The sequence below is a fragment of the Coregonus lavaretus genome (assembly GCF_964263955.1).
Source record: "Coregonus lavaretus genome assembly, chromosome: 31".
In the NCBI taxonomy this organism is placed as follows: Eukaryota; Metazoa; Chordata; class Actinopteri; order Salmoniformes; family Salmonidae; genus Coregonus; species Coregonus lavaretus.
Genome location: NC_140018.1, coordinates 16,459,999 through 16,485,794, shown reverse-complemented (window position 1 = coordinate 16,485,794; position 25,796 = coordinate 16,459,999). Strand labels below are relative to the sequence as shown.

At 43.3% G+C, this 25,796-nt stretch overlaps 3 protein-coding genes across 4 annotated transcripts; 1 reads left to right on the top strand and 2 right to left on the bottom strand.

Moving 5' to 3' along the window:
• Window positions 1-411: 411 nt before the first annotated feature.
• On the bottom strand, window positions 412-12,320 carry hebp2 (heme binding protein 2). Of its 2 annotated transcripts, XR_014610399.1 has the most exons (6): window positions 12,174-12,279; window positions 11,852-11,987; window positions 11,589-11,724; window positions 3,816-3,996; window positions 3,135-3,624; window positions 412-1,964 (listed from the first exon to the last, which is right to left on the bottom strand). XR_014610399.1 is itself a non-coding variant. In XM_084149563.1 (5 exons), exons 2-5 carry the CDS (start codon window positions 11,927-11,929, stop codon window positions 3,441-3,443), a joined length of 579 nt encoding a protein of 192 aa, XP_084005689.1. In that variant the 5' UTR covers window positions 11,930-11,987; window positions 12,174-12,320; the 3' UTR covers window positions 412-3,440. The 2 variants fall into 2 exon arrangements, 1 of the variants encoding a protein (XP_084005689.1); XM_084149563.1 differs by having other exon boundaries at window positions 412-3,624; window positions 12,174-12,320.
• A 1,711-nt stretch (window positions 12,321-14,031) lies between these two features.
• On the bottom strand, window positions 14,032-21,208 carry kif25 (kinesin family member 25; the record flags this gene model as incomplete). Its single annotated transcript, XM_084148976.1, has 15 exons — window positions 14,032-14,183; window positions 14,295-14,450; window positions 14,595-14,852; window positions 15,184-15,338; window positions 15,508-15,684; window positions 15,797-15,940; window positions 16,283-16,357; window positions 16,514-16,581; window positions 16,713-16,752; window positions 17,154-17,239; window positions 17,360-17,463; window positions 19,830-19,971; window positions 20,243-20,371; window positions 20,823-20,888; window positions 21,140-21,208. The coding sequence occupies 15 exons, from the start codon at window positions 21,206-21,208 to the stop codon at window positions 14,032-14,034; spliced, it is 1,821 nt and encodes a 606-aa protein (XP_084005102.1).
• A 1,929-nt stretch (window positions 21,209-23,137) lies between these two features.
• Window positions 23,138-25,673, top strand: ccdc167 (coiled-coil domain containing 167). Its single transcript, XM_084148957.1, has 4 exons — window positions 23,138-23,239; window positions 23,526-23,620; window positions 23,721-23,773; window positions 23,919-25,673. Exons 1-4 carry the CDS (start codon window positions 23,192-23,194, stop codon window positions 24,023-24,025), a joined length of 303 nt encoding a protein of 100 aa, XP_084005083.1. The 5' UTR covers window positions 23,138-23,191; the 3' UTR covers window positions 24,026-25,673.
• The last annotated feature ends 123 nt before the right edge of the window (window positions 25,674-25,796 follow it).

Below are 25,796 nucleotides of genomic sequence, written 5' to 3'. Positions count from 1 at the left end.
ATCCCCTGCCGGCCATTCCCTCCCCTACCCTGGACGACGCTGGGACAATTGTGCGCCGCCCCATGGGTCTCCCGGTCGCGGCCGGCTACGACAGAGCCTGGATTCGAACCAGGATCTCTAGTGGAACAGCCTTAGACCACTGCGCCACTCGGGAGACATCTAATGAGACTAGAATTCTTTACTGTTTTTTCCAATATGCATAATTTATTCAACGGTTGCAAGAGAGGAAGGGTGAAGAGAGATCAGGGGCGCGAAAGGTATGGATGAGACAGGATTTCAGCTGGCTGCAAAGGGTCATGACCTTCAGTTTGTATGACATACAGATTTGTTGTGTACCTATGGATTTCATCCTCCAAAAGCACTGTTCTCAGAAACTAAAGCCCAAACAACACATTCACTACTCCATGAAAGTAGACATTTGAATTAATTTATTCATCACATTGTTTTACATACATTGATTGTAAAATCGTAAATAAATTTTAATTTTATACATCCACAATCATGTAATATAGTGAAAAGTATTACTTCGTTGAATAATTGTATATATCATAGTAAAGAATGTGTAACGGAATATACACTGTGTACAAAACATTAGGAACACCATCCTAAAATTGAGTTGCACCTCCTTTTGTCCTCAGAACAGCCTCAATTCGTCGGGGCATGGACTCTACAAGATGTCGAAAGAGTTCCACAGGGATACTGGCCCATGTTAACTCCAATGCTTCCTACAGTTGTGTCAAGTTGGCTGGATGTCCTTTGGGTGGTGGACCATTCTTGATACACACGGGAAACTGTTGAGCGTGAAAAACCCAGCAGCGTTGCAGTTCTTGACACACAAACCGATACGCCTGGCAACTACTACCATACCCCATTCAAAGGCGCTTAAATCTTTTGTCTTGCCCATTCACCCTCAACGGCATACATACACAATCCATGTCTCAATTGTCTCAAGGCTTAAAAATCCTTCTTTAACCTGTCTCCTCCCCTTCATCTACACTGATTGAAGTGGATTTAACAGGTGACATCAATAAGGGATCATAGCTTTCACCTGATCAGTCTGTCGTGGAAAGAGCAGGTGTTCCTAATGTTTTCTACACCCAGTGTATAATCAATTTTACCATTTATCTGGCTTCTGTCCCTTTTACAACCCTAATATCAGTTTACACCATAATATCCTAACCTTTTTTAAATTGTTATTTTTTGGGGGGGGAGGACAAGATTTAGACATACATTACATTTTCACATCATTGAGACTCCTCTCACAGCAATCCATAGTTCAGCAATACTCCATAAGCATGTCTAGTCACACAACGCAGCCCTCAGGGCCAAGCCACACCGCCAAGTCCTCCGTACAATATACATAATTGCCACCATTAATTTGTAAAAGTTAATAAGTAAAAGAGCACAATAAAGTTGAAAGGCTTAAAACAAAAGTTAAGTGAGTCTCAGGAATTCAGTGTGTCAGTTCAAAGGTCTTCCCCGTACATTTTATTTTCTGAAGAGGTGCTAATGTTAGCTTAGATGAGTGCTTGTCATGCTAGCATCTGACTAACGGCATTGAGTTAAAATATTTTTGAAATCTTAGTCCCTTGTAGTAAACAATGTAGTAGAAAGGCATGCCTCAAATAGCAGCTACAGTATATCATCAGTCCCTTTAGTGACCTGAAGATTAACAGCATCTGAAAAGCACCTTGACATCTCTGTATCTAAATTTCTTTAAGTATCGACATCAAGCTTATTACTGTACTATCATTATTACGAAAGGTCACAGACATTGCTTAGGCACTTATAGTTCTGCTCCAAAAAGCTGCATATCTTACTCTAATCATAGTGGGAATGGGGGCTATGCTGTCCAGTTCCTTACCTTCCTCCCCAACGTGTGCACTCGTTGACTCCCCCTCACCAATTGAAAATGAACAGACTTTTAAGATAGCTACACTACATTACCAAAAGTATGTGGACACCTGCTCGTCGAACATCTCATTCCAAAATCATGGGCATTAATATGGAGTTGGTCCCCCCTTGCTGCTGTAACAGCCTCCTCTCTTATGGGAAGGCTTTCAACTAGATGTTGGAACATTGCTGCGGGGACTTGCTTCAATTTAACCACAAGTGCACTAGTGAGGTCGGGCACTGATGGGCGATTAGGCCAGGCTCGCAGTGGGTATTCCAATTCATCCCAAAGGTGTTCGATGGGGTTGTGGTTAGGGCTCTGTGCAGGCCAGTCAAGTTCTTCCACACCATTTCTGTATGGACCTCACTTTGTGCACAGGGGAATTGTCATGCTGAAACAGGCACGGGCCTTACCAAAACCGTTGCCAAAAAGTTGGAAGCACAGAATTGTCTGGAATGTCATTGTATGCTGTAGCGTTAAGATTTCCCTTCAAATGGAACTAAGGGGCCTAGCCCGAACCATGAAAAACAGCGCCAGACCATTATTCCCCCTAAACCAAACTTTACAGTTAGCACTATGCATTCGGGCAGGTAGCGTTCTCCTGGCATCCGCCAAACCCAGATTCATCCGTCTAGACTGCCAGATAGTGAAGCGTGATTCATTACTCAAGAGAACGCGTTTCCACTACTCCAATCCAATGGCGGTGAGCTTTACACCACTCCAGCCGACGCTTGGCATTGCGCATGGTGACCTTAGGCTTGTGTGCGGCTGCTCGGCCATGGAAACCCCTTTCATTAAGCTCCCGACCAACAGTTATTGTGCTGACGTTGCTTCCAGAGGCAGTTTGGAACTCGGTAGTGAGTCTTGCAACCAAGGACAGACGACTTTTACGCGCTTCAGCACTCCCGTTCTGTGAGCTTGTGTTGCCTACCACTTCGCAGCTGAGCCATTGTTGCTCCTAGACATTTCCACTTCACAATAACAACACTTACAGTTGACCGGGCAGCTCTAGCAGGGCAGAAATTTGACGAACTGACTTGTTGGAAAGGTGGGATCCTATGACGGTGCCAAGTTGAAAGTCACTGAGCTCTTCAGTAAGGCCATTCTACTGCCAATGTTTGTCTATGGAGATTGCATGGCTGTGTGCTCAATGTTATACACCTGTCAGCAACGGGTGTGGCTGAAATAGCCGAATCCACTAATTTGAAGGGGTGTCCACATACTTTTGTATATATAGCACAGGAGGTTGGTGGCACCTTAATTGGGGAGGACGGGCTCGGTGGTAATGGCTGGAGCGGAATAGGTGGAATGGTATCAAATACATCCAACACATAGTTTCCATGTGTTTGATGCCATTCCATTTGCTCTGTTCCACCCATTATTATGAGCCGTCCTCCTCTCAGCAGCCTCCACTGATATATAATGTATCTGGTAGGAACTACCTCTATACTAGTCCATGCCTACACTAATCCAATACTTCTAAATAAATGAGGCGTGTTCAAGTGCATACTTCGGGGAGAAAGGCAGGGACCCCTTTGAATCCTTACTACGGCTCTGTCTTCTGGAGGATCCAGACCTCATTTCTACGGTTGACTAGTTTGAAGGGGCTGTCATAGCCACAGACGTAGTAGGGAATGTCCTTGTAGCACGCCCCGTCCCTCTGGAGGCTCTCTAGCAGATTCAGAAGCTCCTCACGACTCTTCTGCATGTTGTTGAAACCCCCATACGTCCTGCATGGAAAGTCAGGGAGCATAAAGAAGGATATATTTTATGAGGGAAGGAAAGAAAGGATACTGGTGCCGTGGTCTATGGTCTACTACTCACAGATGTGTTCATGAACACTAACTGCTGGCCTTATACTGCCTCACATTTCAAACGCCAGCAGCCGCTATTGTGAGTGAAACCTGTATTGGTCCATTACCTGACAAACACAGTGAACTCCTTTCTGTTCTCCAGGAAGACATCTGGGTCGCTGGGCTGGGGCGGGTCGGCCTGGTGCTCCTCTGGGATGTAGAAGGACACTGTGAAGGTGGTCTCACAGGCCGGGCCAGCCCCAGGGTCCACCAGACACGTCACTGGAGCGGTCATCTCCACTTTCTCCTCTGAGAGACAGGGAAAACACACACAAGCCAATGATAGATGGCCTGATATTCAACACATAACCAGGACCTGGCACAGGCAGTTAGACTGTGGGTATGACTGAGACGCACACACACACAGTGACACAGATAGTGACTCCCTAAGCTTAATACTGGCCATGTGTCCCTCACATACAGACAGATGGTAAGGATATCACATTTTCTAAATAGAAACTAAAGCCACACCTGCCCTATGTACTTACTGCCCATATGTCACATGCCCTAAACACACAGAAATATGATAAACAACACCCTCGTAAAAAGATATGTGCACCTGCTGTCACTTGAGACACACGTTTTCCTTCTTTAGTTAATATAATAATGTGACTGGATTCAGGAAGCTGGGCATTTGGCACTAGTTTGAATTATTATGATTTTTTTTGCAGAAATGCCTTGAAGATGTGACCTTTCCTGTGGCAAAATAACACACTTGTATGTGATCTGTAAATACAGTACTTAAGCTCACAGAGCTGTGGGTCAAATCCTTTAAGTGTACAAAACATTAGGAGCACCTGCTCATTCTATGACTGACTGACCAGGTGAACGCTATGATCCCTTATTGATGTCACCTGTTAAATCCACTTCAAGCAGTGTAGATGAAGGGGAGGAGACAGGTTAAATAATACTTTAAGCCTTGAATGGAGTGTGGTAGTAGGTGCCAGGCGTAGGGCTGTTACGGTGAACGTATAACCGCCACACTGGCGGTCACAAGTCATGATTGCAGTCAAATTCCATGTGACCGTTTAGTCACGGTAATTACAATTGAAGCCAAATACATTTAAACTCAGTTTTTCACAATTCCTGACATTTAATCCTAGTAGAAATTCCCTGTCCTCGGTCAGTTAGGATCACCACTTTATTTTAATTGTCAGAATAATAGTAGAGAGAATGATTTATTTAAGCTTTTATTTATTTCATCACATTCCCAGTGGGTCAGAAGTTTACATACACTCAATTAGTATTTGGTAGCATTGCCCTTACATTTTTTTACTTGGGTCAAACGTTTCAGGTAGCCTTCCACAAGCTTCCCACAATAAGTTGGGTGAATTTTGGCCCATTCCTCCTGACAGAGCTGGTGTAACTGAGTCAGGTAGGTAGGCCTCCGTGCTCGCACACGCTTTTTCAGTTCTGCCCACAAACTTTCTATAGGATTGAGGTCAGGGCTTTGTGATGGCCACTCCAAAACCTTGAATTTGTTGTCCTTAAGCCATTTTGCCACAACTTTGGAAGTATGCTTAGGGTCATTGTCCATTTGGAAGACCCATTTGCAACCAAGCTTTAACTTCCTGACTGATGTCTTGAGATGTTGCTTCAATATATCCACATAATTTTCCGTCCTCAGGATGCTATCTATTTTGTGAAGTGCACCAGTCCCTCCTGCAGCAAAGCACCCCAACAGTATGATGTTGCTACCCCCGTGCTTCACGGTTGGGATGGTGTTCTTCGGCTTGCAAGCCACCCCCCTTTTCCTCCAAACATAACGATGGTCATTATGGCCAAACAGTTCTATTTTTGTTTCATCAGACCAGAGGACATTTCTCAGAAAAGTACGATCTTTGTCCCCATGTGCAGTTGCAAACCGTAGTCTGGCTTTTTATGGCGGTTTTGGAGCTGTGGCTTCTTCCTTGCTGAGCGGCCTTTCAGGTTATGTCGATATAGGACTCGTTTTACTGTGGAAATATATACTTTTGTACCTGTTTCCTCCAGCATCTTCACAAGGTCCTTTGCTGTTGTTCTGGGATTGTTTTACACTTTTCGCACCCAAGTACGTTCATCTCTAGGAGACAGACCGCGTCTCCTTCCTGAGCGGTATGACGGCTGCGTGGTCCCATGGTGTTTATACTTGCGTACTATTGTTTGTACAGATGAACGTGGTACCTTTAAGTGGCGCAGTGGTCTAAGGCACTGCATCGCAGTGCTAACTGTGCCACTAGAGATCCTGGTTCAAATCCAGGCTCTGTCGCAGCCGGCCACGACCGGGAGACTCATGGGCGGCGCACAATTGGCCCAGCGTCGTCCAGGGTAGGGGAGGGAATGGCCGGCAGGGATGTGGCTCAGTTGATAGAGCATGGCGTTTGCAATGCCAGGGTTGTGGGTTCGATTCCCACGGGGGGCCAGTATAAAAAAAAAAAAATATTCACTAACTGTAAGTCGCTCTGGATAAGAGAGTCTGCTAAATGACTAAAATGTAAAAAAAAATGTAAATGTACCTTCAGGCGTTTGGAAATTGCTCCCAAGGATGAACCAGACTTGTGGAGGTCTACAATAGCGGGTCAGAAGTTTACATACACTAAGTTGACTGTGCCTTTAAACAGCATGAAAAATTCCAGAAAATTATGTCATGGCTTTAGAAGCTTCTGATAGGCTAATTGACATTACTTGAGTCAATTGGAGGTGTACCTGTGGATGTATTTCAAGGCCTACCAAACTCAGTGCCTCTTTTCTTGACATCATGGGAAAATCAAAAGAAATCAGCCAAGACCTCAGAAAAAAATGTTAGACCTCCACAAGTCTGGTTCATCCTTGGGAGCAATTTCCAAACTCTGCAAAACATGACTTAGTACTTGGTGGCAAAACCCTTGTTGGCAATCACAGATGTCAGACGTTTCTTGTAGTTGGCCACCAGGTTTGCACACATCTCAGGAGGGATTTTGTCCCACTCCTCTTTGCAGATCTTCTCCAAGTCATTAGGGTTTCGAGCCTGACGTTTGGCAACTCGAACCTTCAGCTCCCTCCACAGATTTTCTATGGGATTAAGGTCTGGAGACTGGCTAGGCCACTGCAGGACCTTAATGTGCTTCTTCTTGAGCCACTCCTTTGTTGCCTTGGCCGTGTGTTTTGGGTCATTGTCATGCTGGAATACCCATCCACAACCCATTTTCAATGCCCTGGCTGAGGGAAGGAGGTTCTCACCCAAGATTTGACGGTACATGGCCCCGTCCATCGTCCCTTTGATGCGGTGAAGTTGTCCTGTTCCCTTAGCAGAAAAACACCCCCAAACCATAATGTTTCCACCTCCATGTTTGACAGTGGGGATGATGTTCTTGGGGTCATAGGCAGCATTCCTCCTCCTCCAAACACGGCGAGTTGAGTTGATGCCAAAGAGCTCGATTTTGGTCTCATCTGACCACAACACTTCCACCCAGTTCTCCTCTGAATCATTCAGATGTTCATTGGCAAACTTCAGACAGGCCTGTATATGTGCTTTCTTGAGCAGGGGGACCTTGCGGGCGCTGCAGGATTTCAGTCCTTCACGGCGTAGTGTGTTACCAATTGTTTTCTTGGTGACTATGGTCCCAGCTGCCTTGAGATCATTGACAAGATCCTCCCGTGTAGTTCTGGGCTGATTCCTCACCGTTCTCATGATCATTGCAACTCCACGAGGTGAGATCTTGCATGGAGCCCCAGGCCGAGGGAGATTGACAGTTATTTTGTGTTTCTTCCATTTGCGAATAATCGCACCAACTGTTGTCACCTTCTCACCAAGCTGCTTGGCGATGGTCTTGTAGCCCATTCCAGCCTTGTGTAGGTCTACAAACTTGCCCCTGACATGCTTGGAGAGCTCTTTGGTCTTGGCCATGGTGGAGAGTTTGGAATCTGATTGATTGATTGCTTCTGTGGACAGGTGTCCTGTATAAAAGACACCTGGGAGCCAGAAATCTTTCTGATTGAGAGGGGGTCAAATACTTATTTCCCTCATTAAAATGCAAATCAATTTATAAAATTTTTGACATGCGTTTTTCTGGATTTTGTTGTTGTTATTCTGTCTCTCACTGTTCAAATAAACCTACCATTAAAATTATAGACTGATCATTTCTTTGTCAGTGGGCAAACGTACAAAATCAGCAAGGGATCAAATACTTTTTCCCCTCACTGTATATGTTTTGATAAGGTTTGTATCACAACTAGTGGCCAAATAACTTCTTAAAATTAAGCACATTAATCCGATTTATAACAGGTGTAGAGCCTAACTGGCATACATATGAGCACAAGCCCGAAAAAAAAAGGTGAATTAATATTATGATTGTGCCATTATACAATACATAGCCTACTGCATATTACGCATTGCAGAAAAACAAAACTGATTTATGATGTCTTTGATACATCATTAGTCTAGCCTTTGAGTGTGAACTGTATTATTATACATACTGGATGGACTGGTTACCTTATGCTACACTCCAAAATGTATATCCATGAGTCTGGGAGAGAACATATAGTCATAGGCGATGCTGTTGGTTAATTGACATTACCTTTAGCTACAGAATCTCTCACCACCATGCATTTCTATCTCCTCCTCTTTCTCCTTTATTCCATTCTCGAGCGCGCAGATGGGCTGTCAACAGTTTAGTGAAATATGTTTAGTTGCGAAAACATGTTACTATCGATGTTCCCGAACAGATTTCACTTGGTTTCCCAAATTAAGCACTAGGGTAGTTGCAGGAACAAGGTTGGAGAGCCCACGGCATACAGTTTGGATGGAATATCACCTGTCGGGCAGCGAGAGCATGCTCCTCAAACAATGGTAATGCGTGGAGTGAATTAAGTGTTCTTGTATTAATTTCTCAGCTGCTCATATTAAGCACATGCTCCGCTATAAAACCGAAGTAGCCTACAAAACGGAACGGCGGGAAAGCTTGAGGCCTCTATTCCCTATTTCAGTCCATACAGAATACATTTTTCCCCCTGCCCCTGTTCCTGCCCATTCGATAATGGCCCATTCTAAATCAAAACTAATTTGACATATTAGTAAAGACAAGATTAAATTGAGAATAGTCATGGGTGAAAATGACTTGAGAGAACAGCTGAGCAAACTGAGGCAAGGAACAGAGCGCAAGCTTTTTTGCTTCTATCTCAAATCATCAATAGCTGATTGTCGCACCATGCAGCCCATATACAGTGCATTCAGAAAGTATTCAGACCCCTTGACTTTTTCCACATTGTTACGTTAGAGCCTTATTCTAAAATGGATTAAATGTTTAACAATCCACATAAATCTACACACAATACCCCATAATGACAAAGTGAAAACAGGTTTAGAAATGTTTGCTAATTTATAAAAAAATAAAAACAGAAATATCTTATTTACATAAGTATTTAGACCCTTTGCTATGAGAATCGAAATTGAGCTCAGGTGCATCCTGTTTCCATTGATCATCCTTGAGATGTTTCTACAACTTGATTGGAGTCCACCTGTGGTAAATTAAATTGATTGGACATGATTTGGAAAGGCACACACCTGTCTATATAAGGTCCCACAGTTGACAGTGCATGTCAGAGCAAAAACCAAGCCATGAGCTCGAGGGAATTGTCCGTAGAGCTCTGAAACAGGATTGTGTAGAGGCACAGATTTGGGGAAGGGTACCAAAAAATGTCTGCAGCATTGAAGGTCCCCAAGAACACAGTCACCTCCATCATTCTCAAATGGAAGAAGTTGGGAACCACCAAGACTCTTCCTAAAGCTGGCCGCCCGGCCAAACTGAGCGATCGGGGGAGAAGGGCCTTGGTCAGGGAGGTGACCAAGAACCCGATGGTCACTGACAGAGCTCCTCTGTGGAGATGTGAGAACCTTCCAGAAGGACAACCATCTCTGCAGCACTCCAACAATCAGGCCTTTATGGTAGAGTGGCCAGACAGAAGCCAGACAGAAGCCACTCCTCAGTAAGGCACATGACATTCCACTTGGAGTTGCCAAAAGGCACCTAAAGACTCTCAGACCATGAGAAACAAGATTCTTTGGTCTGATGAAACCAAGATTTAACTCTTTGGCCTGAATGCCAAGCGTCACATCTGGAGGAAACCTGTCACCATCCTTACGGTGAAGCATGGTGGTGGCAGCATCATGCTGTGGGGATGTTTTTCAGTAGTAGGGACTGGGAGCCTAGTCAGGATCAAGGGAAAGATGAATGGAGCAAAATACAGAGAGATCCTTGATGAAAACCTGCTCCAGAACGCTCAGGATCTGGGGCGAAGGTTCACCTTCCAACAGGACAACAACCCTAAGCACACAGCCAAGACAATGCAGGAGAGGCTTTGGGACAAGTCTCTGAATGTCATTTAGTGGCCCAGCCAGAGCCCGGACTTGAACCTGATCAAACATCTCTGGAGAGACCTGAAAATAGCTGTGCAGCGACACTCCCCATCCCACCTGACAGAGCTTGAGAGGATCTGCAGAGAAGAATGCTTGTAGCGTCATACCCAAGAACACTCGAGGCAGTAATCACTGCCAAAGGTGCTTCAACAAAGTACTGAGTAAAGGGTCTGAATATTTATGTAAATGTGATATTTCAGTTTGTATGTAGATTGATGAGGGGGGAAAAAACGATTTAATCCATTTTAGAATAAGGCTGTAAAGTAACAAAATGTGGAAAAAGTAAAGGAGTCCGAATACTTTCCGAATGCACTGTATGTTTTGATTTCTAAGACATTCTAAAGATTGTATCATTCACAAGTAAAGTGGCCAAATAACTCTAAATCTAGCATATAGGACCTGTTTCAAGTGATCACTTTTACACTCAATATAGCCATGTCATATGCGCACTCGCTCCGTGATGGGAAACATATCCATTCATCATATAAAATGAAATAATGGCACGGGACTTATAAGCATATCTTGTCAGCTAAATAAACTAGCCTACAGCCTATGGCATGGAGCATAGCCAGATAAGATACAGTAGGCCAACTCATATTCTGTTCTTCTTAAAATACATTTTCTTCGTATCATGTTTCTTTAGACCTGACTAAAATAAATAATGGATTTATTGTGAAGGTGTATTTTACATTAATTTATTAGACTTTTTTTTATGTAGATGTTCCGAAGGAGCACATCAGCGGCTTGTATGTGTGGAGGCCTGGAAATGCTAAATGTGTTTGTTAATTAACGGTTAATTACCGTGAGACCAGCAGGCTTTTGCATAACAATAACCGGCTGACAAAATTTCATGACTACCACAGCCCTAGCCAGGCGCACCGGTTTGTGCAACGCTGCTGGGTTTTTCACACTCAAGTTTCCTGTGTGTATCAAGAATGGTCCACAGCCCAAAGGACATCCAGCCAACTTGACACAACTGTTGGAAGCATTGGAATGAAAATGGGCCAGTATCCCTGTGGAATGCTTTTGAAACCTTGTAGAGTCCATGCCCCAACAAATTGAAGCTGTTCTGAGGGCAAAAGGGGGTGCAACACAATATTAGGAAGGTGTTCCTAATGTTTTGTACACTCAGTGTATATTTATCCAAAGGGATGTAGTCATGCTTTGTCCTGGAAATCGAATTCACTATCCTGGCGTTGCACATCATCATGCTCTACCAACTGAGCTACAGTTGAAGTAGCCTAACACCTAATGACTGGAACTGTGGCGGCAAGTAGCTTAGTGGTTAAGAGCGTTGTGCCAGTAACTGAAAGGTCGCTGGTTCTAATCCCCGAGCCGACTAGGTGAAATATCTGTTGATGTGCACTTGAGCAAGGCACTTAACCCTAATTGCTCCTGTAAGTCGCTCTGAATAAGAGCGTCTGCTAAATGACAAAAATTAAAATAAAAAAAATAAAGTGTGACTCACTGTTGTGGTTGTTGCCCTGGATATAGTTGAACAGGCGTCGGAACCCAGTGTTCATCGCAGCCTCCTGCTCCATACCAGTCAGAGTAGTGCTTATCCAGTTGGTAGTCTGATAGGTACGGACCTCATAGTCTGGAGCCTGAAACCCCACCACGGACACAATTGGAGGATAAAAAGTACTAGGTGTGCTTGTTGTAACATTGCACTTGTTCAACAAGAAAAGGTTTGTCAATATCAAAGCTGAATGGGTACCAAGAACCACCAACCTTATTCTCCTCGTTAGGTGTAAACTTTGGATTCTGCAAACCAGTCGAAAACAGAGCTTGTCCAATTGTTTTCAGCATTGTGGGAGGTTTCTGATCAGTCCTAAAGTCCTTCTCATTCAATACTTGATATTCACAGCTAAAGAAAAAGGTACAACTATGATAAAATACAGCTTCGCTGATCATACGACAAAACAACTATCGTTTACAATCAATAATTCACACCCCGTTCCTAGATACCGAAGTCAATGTTCACCACATCAAATTGCCTCTCCCCACAACCAGGTAGCTAGCTAGCTAAAGAGTCTTAAACGACACTGCTTACCTTCTTCGAAACCACTGGTGTGTCAACGTGCTAACTATGTATTTAACGTTTTTTCTGGATAGAAATGACAAAGTGGTCAAAAGTTATGTTTCATAACAGGGAGGGCGAGGTCATTGGGGGAGTGGCGCGTTTGTTGTTATAAAATCTATTTGGTCACATGATATTTACGTAGCTACGACAGAAATACGTGAATCCTGATTGGCTCCCCAGAGTTTTGTAAGCAATAAAATACAGTAAAGGACTAAATGTGTTTATTCAAGTTTTTAATGTAACAAAAATACATGTAACAAATATCGAGGCTTCCAAACACTAAAATAAGTGCATGGTTTATAAGAAAGGCATTAAAAGCAAGCCCACACATTTATTTAACAAATATATACTGAACAAAAATGTAAACGCAACATTCAACAATTTCAACGATTTTACTGAGTTAGAGTTCATATAAGGAAATCAGTTAATTGAAATAAATTAGTTAGGCCCTAATCTATGGATTTCACATCACTGGGCAGGGGCACAGCCATGGGTGGGCTTGGGAGGGCATAGGCCCACCCACTTGGGAGCCAGGCCCACCAACTGGGGAGCCAGGCCCAGCCAATCAGAATGAGTTTTTCCCCACAAAAGGGGTTTATTACAGACAGAAAAAGTCCTCGGTTTCATCAGTTGTCCGGGTGGCTGGTCTCAGAAGATCCTGCAGGTGAAGAAGTTGGATGTGGAGTTCCTGGACTGGCGTGGTTACACAAGGTCTGTGGTTGTGGGGCCGGCTGGACGTACTGCCAAATTCTCTTAAACGACGTTGGAGGCGGCTTATTGTAGAGAAATTAACATTCAATTCTCTGGCAACAGCTCTGGTGGACATGCCAATTGCACGCTCCCTCAAAACTTGAGACATTTGTGGCATTGTGTTGTGTGACAAAACTGCACATTTTAGCGTGGCCTTTTATTGTCCCCAGCACAAGGTGCACCTGTGTAATGTTCATGCTTTTTAATCAGCTTCTTGATATGCCACACCTGTCAGGTGGATGGATTATCTTGGCAAAGGAGAAATGTTCACTAACAGGAATGTAAATCAATTTGTGCACACAATTTGATAGAAATAAGTTTTTTTGTGCATATGGAACATTTCTGGCATATTTTATTTCAGCTGATGAAACATGGGACCCAAATGTTGCATTTTATATTTTTGTTCAGTATAAGCCTTAAAGCCTGTGATTTACCATTCTTCAGTCTAAGATTGTGCACACAAAAAAATAAAAATTTGAAACTAGCCTAAATTATTTCTCCATCTATTTAAAAACCAAGGGAAATACTGCATCTAAGAATCAATTCTACAATATAAAATAGTTGGTCAAGTACATATTGTATACTATTTGGGAGGACATAAAGAGGGGAGATAGATTTAAATTATTCATAATCTGTCAAACTAAATATTTTAAAACCAACCCAATTTGGTGTTCAAATAGCTAGATAAACATACAATTGTACATGTATAAGTAAAGCAACAAGATAAGTTACTAAATAATATTTACATAAATATAACATTTACGCCACAGAGCCCACATGTAACTATTTTCAGCCTTCACTTGATGTTAGGGTTGCAAAATTCCTGTAACTTTCAATAAATTGAAATCCCGGTTGGAGGATTCCCAGAACCAGGAGGGAATAAGCAGAAACCTCCAACCAGGATTTCTGGAAAACCTGAAAGTTCCAGGAATTTTGCAACCCTACTTGAGGGGAACCTCTGTTCTACCCTTGACCATCCCATCACAGCCTTGGACCTTTCTCCCCTCTCTCCCCTTTCTCCCCTCTCTCCCCTCTCTCCCCTTTCTCTTCTATACTCCTCTGCTCTGCTCTCCTTTCATTACTTCAGTTTGAGGGCAATGTTCTTCCTGCGAGGGGTATCTTTTTGGACCTGGCGAGCCCGCGTGCCGAAGCCCAGAGACTGTAGAGACTCAGTCATATACCTCTGGGTGGGAGAGACACACAGCATCACCAGCAGCTTCGCATCCCCACCTATTGGAGAAGGAGAAGAGGATAGAGAAGAGAGGGGAGAGGAGAATGGTTAGTCATTATCAACTGCAGTCAAGGAAAATAACAAACTGTCTGTGTGTGTGTGTGTGTTACCGATGGCGTCCTGCAGTAGGTGTGTGAGCTTGCTGTTTCTGTAGGGCACATGTGGCCGTTGCTCTGCCAGAGCTCCCAGTACGTCAGACAGAGCAGACAGACTGCGGTTTATACACGACGTCTCCCACAAGGCAGCGCCTGTCACCCCTGACATACCTACAGTTACACAAACACACGTCCAAACAGTTACACACACAGCATGCACATAGTCATCCCCCCTACACCACCGGACAGAACACTGTTGCTACACAACAATCACAGACCATGGTGGATGAGTTTGGCATTGTTTTCACGACTCACCCACACACTCGCTACCTGCAAGGTCCACCAGCTGTAGTTTGGTCCTGAAGGGAGCCTGGGCGGTGCTGGCTCTGGGGGAGGGGCAAGAGGAGTGAATGGGAGAGTGGCTGGGGGAGTGGTAGGGCGAGGAGGAGGAGCTAGTGGAACGCTCGTCCCCCGATTGGCGGGCCATTGGGTTGGCACGGCGACAGCGGGGGCTCCACCACTCCTTCTGGGCCTTGCGCTGCATGTCTTTCTTGACGCTTTGCAACCTACGAGCTAGACAGCACAGCACCACAAACACAGTCAATAAAGGAATATAGCGGCAAGATATCATGGCAAGAAATCAATCAATCAATAGCACTAAGACATTGTGTTACACTCGCTACCTGGAATTGCTTGTCCATATATATATGTATATATTCTTAAATCCCATTCCTTACTAGTTTTGTGTGTATTGGGTATATGTTGTGAAATTGTTAGATATTACTTGTTAGATATTACTGCACTGCTAGAAGCACATGCATTTCGCTACACCCGCTATAACATCTGCTAAACACGTGTATGTGACAAATACAATTTGATAATCAGATATGTTTGTGTGTCTCACCCAGAGCCAGTGCGTTGGGGCTCTTGGAGGAGACAGTGAGGGTGACTATGAGATGAGAGCGTGAGGAGTCTCTGTGGACCAGTGTAGGGCAGCGAGCCCTCAGCCTCAGAACAGAGCTGATCAGCTGCATCACATCTGCTGAGCTTCTCACCAACCTGGAAGGAGAACACAGTCAGTCAGCAATACTTCAACTCACATAAATCTCACACACACACACAAACTGTCACTATTCTATTACCAATCCCATAGATATGGCTCTGTACATAATTACTCACTCAATTAATCACTCACACACACACACACAAACAGTAAAGGACCACTCACACGTAGGAGAGTGAGGGCACCTCGCTGGTCCCTGTGCTGGTAGTGATGACATCTCTCTTGGCGCCCATGGCAACCCCGTCCTCGTCTTTAGCCAGCAGGTCCAACACCTCGTTGTTGTACACCTCCACCACAGACACCTCCACTGTGTGAGTCTCAGCAGGCTTCTCCGATATCAGCCTGTCAGATAGCACACACACATACAAAAATACACAAGTATAGCTCCTTCTCTCATCACCCTAACGCCAGTATAAACACCACACTTTTTATTCTCTCTCTCTCTCTCTCTCACCTGAAGAGTTCAGTGGCTGCTTTGGGAATAACGCCTTGCCGGGCCTCCCCCTGTGGTCCTGAGTGGTCCTCAGCCTGGGAGCCGATCATGGTGTGTGTCTTCCCACTACCTGTCTGTCCGTACGCCATGATGCACACGTTATACCTGACCGAACAATAGGAGAATCAGTCTGTGAAATAAACACTTGCTGTTTCTATTAACTCAGCTGTTTGTTATTCAGACGTCGTCTCACTGGATTTATTTCCTCATTCTGCTTCGCTCCATTTAATAACGTTTCACATTGTCTGCTTTGCCTCTGGTCCTGATCAATGGAGCGTTCTATCACAACACTAATTCTCTGAGGCAATCATCTCTACTGTATATAGGAGGTACACGGTGTAGGCTTTTAAAATATATTTTAGAGTTCTGAGATGCTGTGAGGGAGGCAATACAATTAAATTAGCGACCAGTGTTTCCCCTCAGCAGCACAGGGTCATATTAACTCACCCGTCCAGCAGAGAGGTGAGGAGAGGCTTCACTTCTTCAAACACAGCATCCTGGGAGTCCTCAGGACAATGCACCCTGTCAATCACAACACCATGGAAACACATGCTTGATAAGCTTCATACATCTGAAGCTGTGACACATACTACAATACAACTGCTGACAGAATGTAAATATAGAATAGCAACAATAATCAAAGGACAGTTATTATCATGTTATAACATGTTATAATACCTCTCAAACTCAAACATCTTGTTCAACCCCGGGTTCCCCATTCTAGTACAATTCACAACAACTGTATCCTAAAAAACAGGCAAAACATAATAAATGAAATAGGTGAGGCAGGCAGGCGATTTCAGAATGACTCATTCAACCCAATCACAGACCTAACAATAAATCAGACCTTTAACTAGATGAAACTGCATGTACTCACATCATTAACTGCCTGAACCACCTCTTCTGTTGTAGCAGGCCTGAACAGAAAACAATCATGACTATTATAAAACTGTACAGTTCTAAATTGCTGTTACTAAGAGGATGTTAAATGCACTAATTAAAGGGATACTTCAGGATTTTGGCAATGATGCCCTTTATCTACTTCCCCAGAGTCAGATGAACTAGCAGATACAATTTTTATGTCTCTGTGTCCAGTATGAAGGTAGCATGCTAGTACATATCCATTGACTTCCAGTCATTGCACTAACGCTAGTTAGCATTGGCTCGAGAAACTACCTCTAACTTCCTTCATACTGGACACAGAGACATAAAAATGGTATCTACTAGTTCATCTGACTGTGGGGAAGTAGATAAAGGGCATCATTGCCAAAATTCCAAAGTATCCCTTTAAAATATACAGTACTTTATGGGTATTAACCCTATTGCTAATGTTGATCCCTGGCCATCATCAAAGGGAAGGACCGGACGCACTCTGCAGTGGACCCTGATGTTCCCCCGTAGCTCCTGAAGAGCAACAATGAGAGAGAAAGAAAGAGAGTGAGAGAAAGAGAGAGAAACAGAGAGACAGAGACAGAAAAGGGAGGAAGCCACTGTAGACTATTAAAATATAGTCAAGATCCTCACCACCAAGGTGTTGTGAAGTATCTTCCTCCTCTCCCTCTCAGTCCTGCTCCGCTCCTTCTCCTCCTGTAGAGAGCGCTCTAGAGCCTCCATCTGAGCCTGCAAACCTGAGGACAGATCCACAGATAGAGAACAAGATAATAACAGCACTATCATATATCATAACCGAAGGGCAAATGATGAGGTCTTTTTTTGTTGTTGCTTCAATGGTGTTGCACAAGCCGTGACCGTAACATCATCCATGTGCCAGGCTAAGCCACTCAATGCCTGGATTGTAGACTGTCATGGTCAAAGCATATTGATACAACAGTAGCTAAGATAAGGAGAAGTATGTCCATAATTAAGCGCTGCTCTGCCTTCTTAACAACACTATCAATAAGGCAGGTCCTACAGGCCCTACTTTTGTTCAGTAGTGTGGTCAGGTGCCACAAAGAGGGACTTGGGAAAATTGCATTTGTCTCAGAACAGGGCAGCACGGCTGGCCCTTAAAAGTACATGGAGAGCTAACATTGATGACATGCATGTCAGTCTCTCCTGGCTCAGAGTGGAAGAGAGATTGACTTCACCACTGCTTGTTTTTGTGAGAGGTGTCGACGAGCTGAATGTACCGAGCTGTGTGTTTGGAATACTGGCACACAGCTCGGACACCCATGCATACCCCACAAATAATAATAATATAATATGCCATTTAGCAGACGCTTTTATCCAAAGCGACTTACAGTCATGTGCGCATACATTTTTACGTATGGGTGGTCCCCGGGGATCGAACCCACCACCCTGGCGTTACAAGCGCCATGCTCTACCAATTGAGCTACAGAGGACCACAAGACATGCCACCAGAGGTCTCTTCAAGGCCAGAACGGACTATGGGAGGCGCACAGTACTACATAGAGCCATGACTACATGGAACTCTATTCCACATCAGGTAACTGATGCAAGCAGTAGAATCAGATTTTTTTTTTACAGGTAAGAATACACCTTGTGGAACAGTGGGGACTATGAAGAGACACACACACAGGCACATACACACATACATATAGACACTCACTCTACACACACGTACACATGGATGTTGTATTGTAAATATGTGATCGTGGAGTAGTGGCCTGAGGGAACACACTAAATATATTGGGTAAAGTGTTATGAAATATAATGTCATGTAATATTTTAAATTGTATATAACTGCCTTAATGTTGCATGACCCCAGAAGAGTAGCTGCTGCCTTGGCAGCAGCTAATGGGGATCCTTAATAAATACAAATACCAAATGCAATGTCATACCATGAGAAACACAAATAATTGGGCCTAGTCCAGGTAAGACCTTTTGACCCAAGTCCTTAATCTCAGTGGACACATGGACACACCCACTCATACACTCACACGCCATGCAATTAAGCAATCAAAGGGATATAAGAACTCCTGGAATCCTCTGGACGACATGACAGACAACCTGACATCAAACAAGCGAATGGTGAACTCTAGTCTCAAGAGCCAGACCTCCTCACTATTCTTTACTATGACATGTAACTAACCTCCTCTTAGGGAATGCAAACTACAGCTACAACAAGCAGAGTAAGAGCTAAGGAAAGAGATCCTCTCCTGCTGCTGATGGTTATTGTATTTGACATGTACTGTTCGTGAGCTAGGCCTTAGGGGTTATTTGTGTTCTCATTGTGCCGGACTTACAGGGACAGTTGATGGATTAATCAAAGTCATTGTTTTGATAGGAGGCTGGGTAGCCCATCTGACATCCTTCCTGAATGAAGGGTAGCTCGAGATGCAAGTGCATGGTCCAACCCAGGATATTACTTTTTTTAACAGAGAATTCGCAGCAGCAAAATATGAATCCATTATCTAAAAATTACATGAATAATGCTTAATAAATTGTAATAAATTATACTGGTTCATAAATACAATATTTGTGCCTAAAAGCTGACTGATTTGGGATCAGCGCTACTACCTTACACCTACATAAACTATTTAAAGCCAAACAACAAAACTGACCCTGGTCCTGTGGTAAACAAAGCCAATAGGGTCAGGTATATATAGGCTAGGGGCTTTTCCCACAGGCCCAACAGACAGCCAGGTTTAACCAAGTCACGTGGGATAAGTTCCTCAAGCCCAACAGAGAGCTTGTCACCATGGCAACCAGGTGACGCAGAAGAGGACAGGCCACACAACCTTGCCGAACCTCGCTGACAGAGTCGTATTGGAGGGCTGGGTGAGGGAGGGGTTAGAGGGGGAGAGAGGATTATCCCCAAGGTAACCAACCTCTTAACTACGGCCTAGGGGCACGGTAAATAAGATACTTGAGAATGGGAGAAAGAGAGAGAGAGAAAAAGAGAGAGAAAAAGAGGCAAGACAAAGGGAGTGAGAGAATGAGAAACAGACAGAGAAGCAGAAGTACAAGGGGATAAGAGTGACACACATCGATTGAGTGATGTCATAAATCCGACCACAGATAGTCTACTCACTGTGCACGTCATTGCCATGGTGGCCCTGGAGGGCGGAGCTGGCTTGGCCGACTTGCTCCAGCAGCAGCCTGCTCTGGTTCTCCAGCTCAGTGGCGAAGTTCACATACACCGCAAACACCTCTCTCAGGTCCTGCTTCAAAATCTAGAATAACACACAAATAATACCATGAATGTGTGTTTGTGTGTTCGTGTGTGTTCAGGCCATCACTCACTCACACACACACACACACACACAAACAGTAAAGGACCACTCACACGTAGGAGAGTGAGGGCACCTCGCTGGTGCCTGTGCTGGTAGTGATGACGTCTCTCTTGGCGCCCATGGCAACCCCAATGGACACCATGTTGGCCTTCCTCCTCTGAACTAAACCAAACCAAACAATACTGCTGTGCAACTCTGGCGTTGTATGTACCTGTACTTCAGACAGAAGTTTGGCCAGGGCAGACTGGGTGCTTTGCTGCACAACTCTCTGGTGCTGCCAACGCTTCTGGGCTTCTGCTTCTGCCTCTTCCGCATGATCCCGACGAAGTTTCCCCAGACACTGGAGAGGGAGAAGAGGGTAAGAAACCATCATTACCAAGACATACAGTGACAAGTCACCAGTTTGACATCCGAAACCCACTTTTTGGTCCAGGAAGGACGTAGTAAATAAAAAAATTAACCAGCCACTCAGACTTTTTACCAGCATTTGGTTGGTGGCTAGTGTTCATGTTATGCCTCCATACTGGGCCCATTTCGGAGCTATCCATGAAGTGAACATTGACAGGAAACGTGTTAAACAAGCAAAAATAACATGTTTATATATTGCTTTTTACACAGTTCTTAAACTCTAATTAAATTCTGCAGACAGTAAACGTATCCATCTGTGGCACCCAATGATGTGCTTAAATTGGGTACCACGACCTTTGCTTGGCTACCTACACAATGGGCACTGACTGGGGTGTTAAAATATCACAGTCAATTAAAATGTATTCTCCAATGACTCAACTCACATCGGCGAGCCTCAGGTGAAGAATGGCATTTTCAGTCTCCAACTCCAGAATGCGTTCTTCTTTGCTCTGGAAACGTTCGGGACAGATTAGCCAACGCTGCTAGTTTATTGACGTTGTAAAGTCAGTGAGGTTTATCTGATTCCATTTAAATTCCTTTACTAAAGATAATAAATAAAATAGGCCTTGTAATTAATCGAATAGTTATTATAGCTTACTAACTAAACGATTAACAATTGTTCTCACAAAGTAACTGACAGTCGTTTTAGCTTCACCTGTCATACCTGTTGAATTTACGCTAAATGAAAAAATAGACATACCCGCAGTTTGTGCTCCAGAAGGTGCACTTGGTGCGCAAATATCTGGTCTCGGTTTATGAAGAGTGGCATTTTAATGAATGGGAGAAAACAATTTTAAAAAACTACTGTAAAGAATATCTTTATGAGACTGGGCTGTCAGCCTGCGTTTTCGCAGGTCAGATAATGCGATTATGCACCGCCAACACTCTCCAAGCAGCTCTCCATCCGCGCGTACATAGTTGGCGTCCCCTTGTCCTGAGAGACGTGCGTTCCGATTGGTGCCATGGGCTTTTGACAGGCTGGAGAGAAATATCAGCAACAGTATTTTAATGTGAACATTTGGTGGGTAGGATATATCCCTTGGGTTTCATAATTTTTCTCTCGCATGTCAAAGTCTGAATGTGTGGATTAATGATAATCCTAAATCCTAAATCATGCTGGCACAGTTGAGTCTTTCATCCTGCATCTCAAGGACTGCGGTCAAGTGAGCCGACACTCGCAAAACGCAGTCAAGCCACCACACTTCAGTTTACGCCTGAATTTGGTGCGCAAATACACCATACTTTACGATATCCCGTGTTTCTGGTAGGGGGACTGAGTTGGATGCACTCGCATGCACAGATAGAGACGATAGCTACAAAATAGTTATATTACAGTGAACTTTGATGACCCCTATGTAAAAACAACAAAATCACAAAAAATGGCTGGTAGACTTTATTTTTGTGTGCCACTAGTAGATCATTAATCCAGTGTGATGACTATTGCATACCAGAAAATGCCCATATTATGCCATTTTAAAGATGTTTTGTGACTTGTGCCACTAGTAGATGCATTCTTGTTTTGGCCTATTATAGTGAACTTTGAGGTATTATAATTCAATTTTAACGCAGCAAAAATGGATGGTAAACACTTTGTGACATGTGTGCCACTAGTAGATCAATAATCCATTGTTATTAACATTGAAAAGCATAACATGCCCATATTATGGCAGCTACAAGATTGAAAAAACACTGTAGTTTAATGTGTATTGTAGCTGGCATAATATGGGCATGTTATGCTTTGCAGTTTTAATGACAATGGATTATTGATCTAATAGTGGCACACATTTCAAAATATGTTTTTTTGGACATAAGGTTCATCAAAGTTTACTGTAATATAATTACTTTTAATAAAAAAGAAAGATAAGGAATGTGAGGAGAGACCAAGTAAATGTAGTTATTAAAAAATAAAAAAAATAAAAATTCAAAAAGCACTCGCATATCTGAGCTATCTTTTTTGCAGGTGCATGGTAACAGTTGAATAAGGTGAGAGAGAAAAAGAAACCCGCACACTGCTCTTGCTAGTATCACTGCTCTTTAATAAGCTTTACGTATCGGCTTCAAAGCCTTCGTCAGAGCTTTTGTGAGTTTTTTTAAATTAGCACTCTTTAAGTAGACATAGCTCCACCCACATCCGTTTAATGCATCGAATGGGATTGGAGTCTAGGGAAAAAAGTAAAACAGCACCCCCGGTTGGCTACTGCAGCCTCACTCTACTCTACCCGTGAAATCAAGGTACTTTTTGATAAGGCAAGAAAATGAAATAAACGATTTGGTATCGTGGAAGATTTAATAAGTGTGCTTCAAACTGTTTGCTTGAAACAATTTGTAGCTCACGTCTCTATCTGTGCATGAGAGTGCGTCGGACTCAGTTTCCCTACCCGTTACCGTAAAGTGTTGTGTATTCGCGCAGCACAATTCAGGAGGCAACTGAAGCGCGAATGGCTTGATTGCGTTTTGCGTGTGTCGGCTCAATTGACTGCAGTATTACAAGGGGCATCACTGGCAACAATACTATTTGATACATCATACGCACAGCTGCTCTATAATCTAGATTAAAAGTGCAATAGTAGCCTACATTAAAGAATGGTTTGAATCGCATGTGCGTAACATTCACCTCGTGCACTATCCCCTATACTCCACACAGCTAGGGGTGGCATTTCCCGAGATTAGATCCTCCTCTCGCAGAAACCCCAAGAAGAAGAATTGTTGTACTCGCGGCAGGTCGTTTACTTTGGTGTGTTTTTCTCACAAAATGACAAAATCGAAGGACAAGAGAGAGAAAGTCAGCGTTGCTAGCGAGGTAAGACACGTTACACTAGTAACTAGTAATTTGATGGTTTCTTACGTCACGTGGCATAACGTTACATTGCTCTGGAAATTGCAAGCAAGATAACTAACGTTAGCTAGCTACGTTAACTAACAAGCTTCATTCAGACATTGGATACCATGCGTGAGCTCACCTTAGCAAGAGAGGAAGAGGCGAAGTATATTGCTACCATATTAGGGAACCATGTTTGCGACAATTCACAGGTGTCACCCAATGTTATGGCCAGAGATATTTAATCATCGATATGTCCCCTACACAGATTGATCGTGTTGAGGAGCGACGGTTGCGATGTCACGACAGTATCGAGAGGGCAGAGTTCAGACGGCGGCGCGAGGAGCTCTCTGATCAAGACAGGTGATGATAATGGTGACAACGATTATGATAATGATGACAACGATTATGATAATGATGACGGTGATGAAAGCACAATTCCTAATCTCCCTCTACTCGACAGACAATCGCTGGAGGATGAAATGACGATAATGAACGAAAGGATGCAAAAGTATGGTAAGGAAAACGTTTGTTTCATAGAAAATGTGATACACAATTCATATAGTAGAATTGTAGGATAGGTGTTATTGTGAAACTGGATCCTGAATGAATGATGTGTGTGTGGGACATTATGGACTGACCCTTGTTCCCTCTCATTTAGATAAAGAGCTGGAGGTGTTGAGAGGAGAGAACAGGAGGAATATGATGCTCTCTGTTGCTCTATTGGCTGTCAGTGCTCTCTTCTACTACGCCTTTATCCACTACTGAATATGAATGAACTCATCTTAGCACAGTTGACTGTGTTATGTTACATCTTCATCAGGACCAAAGACTGCTTTGGCAGCTAAAAGCCTTCATGCAGCCATTTGTGCAAATTATACGGTGACATTCGGGGGTCTCAAGTGAAAGTCACCCAGTAAGATACTACTTGAGTAAAAGTCTAAAAGTATCTGGTTTTAAATGTAGTTAAGTACAGTGGTGGAAAAAGTACTCAATTGTCATACTTGAGTAGAAGTACAAAGTAAAAGTAAATTCGACACATACAATTCCAGACTGCACGATAAAAATACATTTAAAAAATAACGGTCAGCCAGGGGCACACTCCAACACTCAGACATAATTTACAAACACAGTATTTGTGTTTAGTGAGTCCGCCAGATCAGAGGCAGCAGGGATGACAACGCGTTATATTGATAGGTGTGTGAATTGGACCATATTGATGTCCTGCCTGAGCATTTCAAATGTAACGATTACTTTTTGGTGTCAGGGAAATGTATGGAGGAAAAAGCACATTATTTTATTTAGGAATGTAGTGGAGTACAAGTAAAAGTTGTCAAAAATATAAGTAGTAAAGTACAGATACCCCAAAAAACTACTTAAGTAGTACTTCAAAGTATTTTTACTTAAGTACTTTACACCACTGGTAAATTAGCATTATTTACAGTCCCCCTAAAGTTATGACTTTTGTTTAATTTACGGGGGCTCATCTCTCTTTCAGGGGGGTTTATCCCCCCCTCGTAATTCGCACTCTGCTCACCGGTACCTCTGCTCTGTCAAGCTTTGGTACTCAAATCGCCTAATTTGTTGAGCCACTACAAATTGGATGTTCGTTGTCAAGTCATCCACATCATCATCTCCTGGGTGCTGAGCTTTGCCTTCCCCATCATACAGACTGTGGTATACTCTTACTACGCTTCAATGGTTACTGATGGTCTGTTAAGGACAACTCATGAAAGCACAATCATGCACAATGCTTATGTAAATCATGAACTCTTCATCAAGTGTGACAGAGTATACAATTCTTCCTTTGACTTCCTTGCACGTTGTGCTATGATGAGGGTATGAAAAGACTACTTCTCAATGGGTTTACATAGTGCACCCTGGGATTGTGTTCTCAGACTGTTGCCCAAATGATGCTTTACTTCTCATTGTGGTCAATGACCGCTAAGACTTTGTCTTTGTAGATAAATCACCCAAACCTGAGAGACTGAGACTTGACTTTATCTCTGACATCATTTTGCAAGGGTCTGTATTTACAAAGCGTCTCGGAGTATGAGCCCTCCTACTCGGAAATGCTTTGTCAATATGGGCACAGGGCGACATATACTGTATACCATTAGAATAAGGGTGGGGTGTATGTGTTTTTGTTCATGTCTTAATTCATTCAAGCCTTTGGTGCCAAAATGAATCTCCCCATGGCCTTTTTTTGTTCAGGCATTGCATTTTTAGCAATGTTTGATACGCATGAAGGCCTTCCTACCTGCAGCCAGCTTCACATAATTTTGATCCGTCACCTGAGGCAATACGTTTATATATGTTTATTGTAAATTAATGAAGATAATTACATGCTTGGCATGTCTGAACATTGTTATTTTGTTATGTCTGAACATAAAAAAAATAAAGAATGTATCTCAAATATCTGTTCTCTAGTTGACCATTCTATTGCTAATCAGAATCAACTAACTTAATGACATACAGAGGCAAAGCTCTCTTCTATAAGCCTATGATAAATGGATCATATTTATGTATCATGTTTCAT